At 43.3% G+C, this 7,984-nt stretch overlaps 1 protein-coding gene across 1 annotated transcript; it reads right to left on the reverse strand.

Annotated features, from left to right (window-relative positions):
- Positions 1 to 945: 945 nt before the first annotated feature.
- Positions 946 to 4,524, reverse strand: mc1r (melanocortin 1 receptor). The gene is made up of 2 exons (XM_079824850.1): positions 4,222 to 4,524; positions 946 to 4,080 (listed from the first exon to the last, which is right to left on the reverse strand). Exon 2 carries the CDS (start codon positions 4,008 to 4,010, stop codon positions 3,039 to 3,041), a length of 972 nt encoding a protein of 323 aa, XP_079680976.1. The 5' UTR covers positions 4,011 to 4,080; positions 4,222 to 4,524; the 3' UTR covers positions 946 to 3,038.
- Positions 4,525 to 7,984: the final 3,460 nt, after the last annotated feature.

Raw genomic sequence — 7,984 nt, forward strand, 5'->3', positions numbered from 1 at the left:
TTTCTTTATCTGTTTTGATATCCTACATTCAAAGTAGTTCTGCAAGCAGAGCCAAACTCGAAAGATCTCATGAATATAATGCCAATTAAGTAATTGCTATGGAATATGCATTACAGTCTACAGTGGCATGAAAAAGTATGTGAACCGCTTGCAGAATCTGTGAAAATGGGAATAATTTTAACTAAATAAGAGGGATCATACAAAATGCATGTTATTTTTTATTAAGTACTGTCCTGAATAAGATATTTTTACATAATTTTATTTACATATATAGTCCACAAGACAATTTTTTTTTTAAATTCATTAAAATAACCCTGATAAAAAGTTTATGAACCATTGATTCTCAGTGCTGTGTGTCGTTCCCTGGATGATCCACGGTTGTTTTTTTGTTTTGTGATGGTTGTTCACGAGTCCCTTGTTTGTCCTGAGCAGTTAAACTGCAGTTAAACTGAAAAATCCTCCAGGTCCTGCACATTCTTCAGTTTTCCAGCCTCTTTTTCATATTTGAACCCTCTCCAGCAATGACTGTATGATTTTAAGATCCATCTTTTCACACTGAGGACAATTGAGGGACTCAAACACAACTACTTAAAAAAGCAAACATTCACTGATGCTCCAGAAGGAAACGCTATTTTTTTGTCTTATGGACTATATGTAAACATTTTTTATGTAAAATATCTTATCCAGGACAGTACTAAATAAAAAATAACATGCATTTTGTATGATCCCTCTTATTTAGTTAAAATTGTTCCCATTTTCACAGATTCTGCAAGCGGTTCACATACTTTTTCATGACACTGTATATGAGCCATATGCGAGTATATGAATTTGAAGTTTCATTGCTTTGACAATGGATGATTCACTAGAGGTCAAAGAGGGTTGCCATTTAGAACTGTCCATGTTAAATGCAGCTGACAAGGTCACATTATACGCAACTACAGCAGTACAGTAGCAGGACTTATTTTTATTTTTTACAGACATGACATAACGACATCTTAAATGACATCTGAACCGACATCTTAAAATTGAATTAAGGCATGAACACAGTTTTGAACACAGATTATACACTAACCAAAAATGTAGTGCAACTTTAATATTAACAGTTTTATTGCATTTATCCGATCTAGCTTCTGACCTTTGAAAATAGTACATACCATGTTCTCACTTTTATTTAACCCAAATACTGGTGATTAAAGCAACTTGATTCTGGAATTGTGTGCATGTAAAGTTATAATTTCACAATACACATTGTTACAAAAAATAGTGATGTTATTGTTAATAACATCTTAATATCTTCATACCTTATTGTTCTGGTCTATTGGTATATAACCACATTCTGGTGGTTATAGATCCTGAGTTAGAATGTTCTGTACAAAGTTTTGCTTTATTAACACAGTGTAGTCGAGCTCTCCGTAAAGTAAAAGCACCAGTCTGTCTGTTATCTGACAAAGGTTATGCTGTTTGGTAAAAATTGTATTAAATTGTAACAAAAATATTTTTTTATACATAGTCTTTGTGTTTTTTTATTTTATTTTTTATTTTAAGCATTTGGATTCTGTGTAAGTATGTTACAACAAGAAAACCATGGTTTTCTGTGAGGGGCAGAAGATTTAGTGGCTTAATGAAATGGCATGTGGCCCTGGCTGCCATCACTCAAAGGATTTCTCTTGCCCCCAGCCATATCTCAAACACGTGAAAAAGCTTGTGATGAGCTTAAATTACACCAAATAGGAAAAGAAAGTAAAAAAACAAGTCAATAGATTATCTAATGGGGTAAAAAGTGATAAAAGTCTGATGTGAAAGAGTGGAAGACCACGTTTAAAAAGCTGCTTGACAAGATTTCATCATATACTTCTGTTCAAAAGAATTCAGACTTAATATTATTGTGGTGAATGTTTGTTACTATTCTGAAAACAGCAGCACTGTATAAAATGCAGAAACATACAGGTTAGGTACACTGTTTCTGTTTTTATTGGAGTTGCCCAATTATAATTTATAATAACAGGAAAAACAAAAACTCCTGAAGAATACATTCATTTCTGAATGAACGATTTATGTCTTCACTTTAATTAGAATTTTTGTAGTCATTTCTAATTCTGCCGGTGACCCTGCAGAGGATAAGCGCTTTGGAGAAGTTCAAATACTCATCAGGTCATCTTTTAAAAATTATGATGTAGTTAGTTTGGCCAATATTTAGATGCGGCATGAGCATAGTTCAAATCATGGAAATTGCGGGGTTTTTTTTTTTTTGCTTTCGTTCTCCAGATTACTAAGTGATGTCTATAAGAGTGTATATAGAAGTGGTTCCTAAACTGGGTGCTACAATTACTAACTAGGGGTTATGTGTAATATCTGCTCGTTATAATATTTTGAATATTGATATATAAATATAAGTGTTCTAAAGATTTATACCTTACTCAAAATAAATGGTTCAAATCAGTCAAACAAACATGCTTTTTCCCCATTTGCGAATGACAAGTTGTTTCATTTTGAAAAGATGTTTCATTTCATATGTTTGTTAAAATGCACACATGAAATAAAAGTTGGAAAATCATTATAATGGGGTTCTTTGTTTTTAAAAGGTTTGAGAACCACAAAAATGTATTCAAGGCATCACGCATGAAGACACTCATGGGGTGGTATTAGGGATAAAGGTGGGTGAGTTGATTCCATATCCTACTGTGTGCCCTTAAACTAAACACTTCATATCTCTCCCAGCAATAAATTGAAGCTTCTGAAGATGAAACTGTCCTTTATACAAAGTTTTTATTCTTTGATAGAGATGCTGTCTTAATGGAATTTCACCACTTTTTTTCTAATGAATGATGCATTTATTTTGGGGTTTTTTGAACTGTCCCATTACGCATTGTTTTAGAAAATCAAAAATAGAATTGTTCAAATTGTTATGTATTTTATATAAAAAAAAAAAAATCTAAAAGTTTTCTATTCCTCTTTCAGCAGTATCCAGGTGTTTTTTCTGTAGAGAGGGAGTCATGAGGACCCCCCCCCCCCCCAAAAAAAAACCCCTCCAAAATATATCACATTGTAAAGCACCACGAACAAAAAATTATTTCTTTGAGCGTCTTGCGCAGCTCCTGACTGCGATACGCATAAATGAGGGGGTCTATAAGCGAGTTGCATATGATAAGAATCAGAAACAGGTTGAAATGGCTGAAATAACACTTGCAATATGGGTTTGTGGGACAGGTGAGTATAAGGATGAGGTGGAGGAAAAACGGCCCCCAGCAGATGATGAAAACCCCGAGCAGTATGGTCAGAGTGATGGCTCCCTTCATGCTAGTTGCTTGCCGGCGGCTCTTATGGAGGGCCATGATGCGTCTGGAGTGGACGTGCGCCAGGATGAACATGTGTAGGTACAAAACCGCCGTGAACACCAATGTCACGCCAAAAAACGTGATTAGACAGGCGATGACCGCGTTATCAGTGTAATAAACGATAAATAAAGAGCTAGAGGTGATGCTGGTGAGCCACACCACCGCGATGATGGCCACGGCGCGCTGCGTGGTCATGATGCTGTGGTACCGGAGTGCGTAAAAGATGGTGATATAGCGGTCCGCCGCAATAGTGCACAGGAACGACAACGAAGACACGACAGAACTGCAGATCATTATGTCGATCACATTGTCTAAGTGCTGTAACATCTTTGCAGTGACGAGCAGCAGCCCATGCTCCGTCAATAACATGAATAGCGTCTCTACCACATTACTTACGCTCACCAGCATGTCCGACACCGCGAGACAGCAGATGAAATAATACATGGGCGAGTGGAGATTCCTGTTCTTGATGATGGCCACCACCACCAAAATGTTTTCCACCAAACTGATCAAGCCAAGCATTAGAAACAATTCCTGAGGGATCATGATTTGGGCGATCCCTGTTGCATTCATGTCACCAAGAGTTGCACTGCTGTTCAAAGTGATGTTATTGTCAGTAGTATACATGTAGTCCATGTGTTTCATGCTGAAGTGATGGCGCGACGAGTCGTTCATGCTCTTTCAGTTAGTGTCCGTCCTCATTCAGTCCTTTTGAGTCTGTTAGATGTTATTTTCTTCCGCGCACCTTTAATATTAAAACAATTAAGACAATTCAGTAGGATATGTCACAATGACCAGTTCCAGCAAATCCAAAATAAGATATTTTAATTTTAGAGATTTTAATTGAAACGATAATACAGCTATAAGAAACGAACACAAGCAATACCTTTTAATATTACTGCTGCACACAGCACAGTCGAAGTCCGCAAACTTGCGCTCTTTACTGGGTACCGCCTAGACTTGTACCGACCATTAAGAGTCATAAAGTTTGTGCTTTACATTTTGTAATCATTTAGATTGTATCGCAACTGCGTTGTCGAGATTTCAAACTCACCAAAGTAGTAGGCTAATTAAAGTTATGTGTCACAAAAACAAAACAAACAAACAAACAAACAAACATAAACGTATAAAACAGGAGAGCCTTTTAGTGATTCCGTCTTCTCCTCTAAATGCAATGAAGAAAATGATCACTGTCTCTCCCCCTTCCCTGTCATCTAAACCGATCACATGACACAAACCCACAAATGTAAAAAGCTAATTTTGCTCTAAATTTAGGCCAAAGCTTTATGAACAACATCATGTGGTTGTCCGTCTTTTGTATAGGCTGTTATACTTTTCAACTTTTCATACGCAACTCTCATTAATTTATGAAATTAGTAAATTGACCATGCATATTCAAATCCTTAAAAAAAGAATAGAAAAGTAAATCTAAATAGAGAAAATAATTAATTAAAAAAGTTAAAAATTTATCAAAATTTGGTTTATTCAGTCTGATTGACTGAACAACGCTGTTATTTATAATGTCATCATACCATTTCAAATGAAATCCAGCTGATGTGGTGGCCTCAGGCTAGTGCATGCAACCAATTCATGCTATCCCTCTGGTGTTCTGTTGGATAAATGAGAACTGCAAGAACCACTGGCACCAATAGCAGCACAAAGCATAGAGTCATTCTGTGAAACAAATGCATTTTGAAACGGTTTTTTAAAAGAAAATTCAGACTTTTTCAGACATAGAATGTTAGTGAGTACCAAAAACACTGCATGGTCTTGTGTTGTGTTTTGTGAGGGCACATAGCTTCCTGTTGTTTGTTTCTACTGCTTTGTGCTCCACTGTCTATAGAGGGTATGCGTTGACGTAACTTTCCTGCCGGAAACACGCAACTTCAGCCAGACTGAGTGGCAAAAGAACTGCAATGTGACTCGATTTGATAGTCGAAAATGCAAAAATGTGAGTAATACAATTATTTTCAGTTTAAACTAAAGGTTGGACTAAATTATAACTGCAAATTCATGATTCGCTGCCTGGAGTCCAGGTGTTTCTGTGAACTTTGGCGATACATTTGCTTCTCTTTTCTGTAGCTTTCAGCAGTTTGTAAAAAAAAATGCCTCAGATTACTTGTCAAATCTATTTGTACAAGCTCTTTCCCGCTGAAAATTTGTCTTTTTGCCACTCAGTGGGCGTAATTGCATGGTAACTGATGTTACCTCAATTCCCTAAAAAAATAACGGGAACGAATATTCACAAACCCCTTATGATGAAAAAAAGAAGGAGGACCGTGACGTCGCCCGGTATGGCGCAGCCGGGGCCCCACCCTGGAGCCAGGCCTGGGGTTGGGGCTCGTATGCGAGCGCCTGGTGGCCGGGCCTTCCCCCACGGGGTCCGGCCGGGCTCAGCCCGAAGGAGCGACGTGGGGACACCTTCCCGTGGGCCCACCACTCACGGGAGGGACCGTAAGGGGCCGGTGCAAAGCGAATCGGGCAGCAGTCGAAGGCGGGGGCCTAGACGACCCGATCCCTGGACACGGAAACTGGCTCTTGGGACATGGAATGTCACCTCGCTGGCGGGGAAAGAGCCTGAGCTTGTGCGTGAGGTTGAGAGGTTCCGACTAGAGATAGTCGGAATCACCTCCACGCATGGCTTGGGCTCTGGAACCACACTCCTCGAGAGGGGATGGACTCTTTACCACTCTGGAGTTGCCCATGGTGAGAGGCGGCGGGCTGGTGTGGGTTTGCTTATAGCCCCCCAGCTCTGCTGCCATGTGTTGGAGTTTACCCCGGTGAACGAGAGGGTCGTTTCCCTGCGGCTTCGGCTCGGGGATAGGTCTCTCACTGTCGTTTGTGCCTATGGGCCGAACAGCAGTGCGGAGTACCCGGCCTTCTTGGTGTCCCTGGGAGGGGTGCTGGAAAGTGCTCCGACTGGGGACTCCGTCGTTCTACTGGGGGACTTCAACGCCCACGTGGGCAATGACAGTGAAACCTGGAGGGGCGTGATTGGGAGGAACGGCCCCCCTGATCTGAACCCGAGTGGTGTTCAGTTATTGGACTTCTGTGCTAGTTACAGTTTGTCCATAACGAACACCATGTTCAAGCATAAGGGTGTCCATCAGTGCACATGGCACCAGGACACCCTAGGTCGTAGGTCAATGATCGACTTTGTGGTCGTTTCATCTGATCTGCGGCCGTATGTCTTGGACACTCGGGTGAAGAGAGGGGCGGAGCTGTCAACTGATCACCACCTGGTGGTGAGTTGGATCCGATGGCGGGGGAGGAAGCTGGATAGACTCAGTAGACCCAAACGTACTGTGAGGGTCTGCTGGGAACGTTTGGCCGAGTCTCCTGTCAGAGAGATCTTCAACTCCTGCCTCCGGCAGAGCTTCGACCGGATCCCGAGGGAGGCTGGAGATATTGAGTCCGAGTGGACCATGTTCTCCACCTCCATTGTCAAAGCGGCTGCTCGGAGCTGTGGACGCAAGGTCTCCGGTGCCTGTCGAGGCGGCAATCCCCGAACCCGGTGGTGGACACCGGAAGTAAGGGATGCCGTCAAGCTGAAGAAGGAGTCCTATCGGGCCTGGCTGGCTTGTGGGACTCCTGAGGCAGCTGACAGGTACCGACAGGCTAAACGGACTGCAGCCCGGGTGGTCATGGAGGCAAAAACTCGGGCCTGGGAGGAGTTCGGTGAGGCCATGGAAAAAGACTATCGGCTGGCCTCGAAGAGATTCTGGCAAACCGTCCGGCGCCTCAGGAGGGGGAAGCAGTGCCCTACCAACGCTGTTTACAGTGGCGATGGGCGGCTGTTGACCTTGACTGGGGATGTTGTCGGACGGTGGAAGGAATACTTCGAGGATCTCCTCAATCCCGCCGTCACGTCTTCCATTGAGGAAGCAGAGGCTGGGGGCTCAGAGGAGGACTCGTCCATCACCCGGGCTGAAGTCACCGAGGTGGTCAAGAAACTCCTCGGTGGCAAGGCACCGGGGGTGGATGAGATCCGCCCTGAGTACCTCAAGTCTCTGGATGTTGTGGGGCTGTCTTGGCTGACACGCCTCTGCAGCATCGCGTGGCGGTCGGGGACAGTGCCTCTGGGATGGCAGACCGGGGTGGTGGTCCCTCTTTTTAAGAAGGGGGACCGGAGGGTGTGTTCCAACTAAAGGGGGATCACACTTCTCAGCCTCCCCGGGAAAGTCTATGCCAGGGTACTGGAGAGGAGAATCCGGCCGATAGTGGAACCTCGGATTCAGGAGGAACAGTGTGGTTTTCGTCCTGGTCGCGGAACACTGGACCAGCTCTATACCCTCTACAGGGTGCTGGAGGGTTCATGGGAGTTTGCCCAACCAGTCCACATTTGTTTTGTGGATTTGGAGAAGGCATTCGACTGTGTCCCTCGCGGCATCCTGTGGAGGGTGCTGGGGGAATATGGGGTCCGGGGTCCTTTGTTGAGGGCTGTCCGGTCCCTGTATGACCGAAGCAGGAGTTTGGTCCGCATTGCCGGCAGTAAGTCAGACTTGTTCCCGGTGCATGTTGGACTCCGGCAGGGCTGCCCTTTGTCGCCGGTTCTTTTCATAATTTTTATGGACAGAATTTCTAGGCGCAGCCAAGGGCCGGAGGGTGTCAGGTTTGGGGACCACACGGTTTCGTCTCTGCTCTTTGCG

The sequence above is a fragment of the Gobio gobio genome, assembly GCF_949357685.1.
Source record: "Gobio gobio genome assembly, chromosome: 9".
NCBI lineage: Eukaryota > Metazoa > Chordata > Actinopteri > Cypriniformes > Gobionidae > Gobio > Gobio gobio.

What these genes read in the sequence shown, in the direction of transcription:
- mc1r (XM_079824850.1), bottom strand. Translation starts at nt 4,010, where the DNA reads ATGAACGACTCGTCGCGCCATCACTTCAGCATGAAACACATGGACTAC.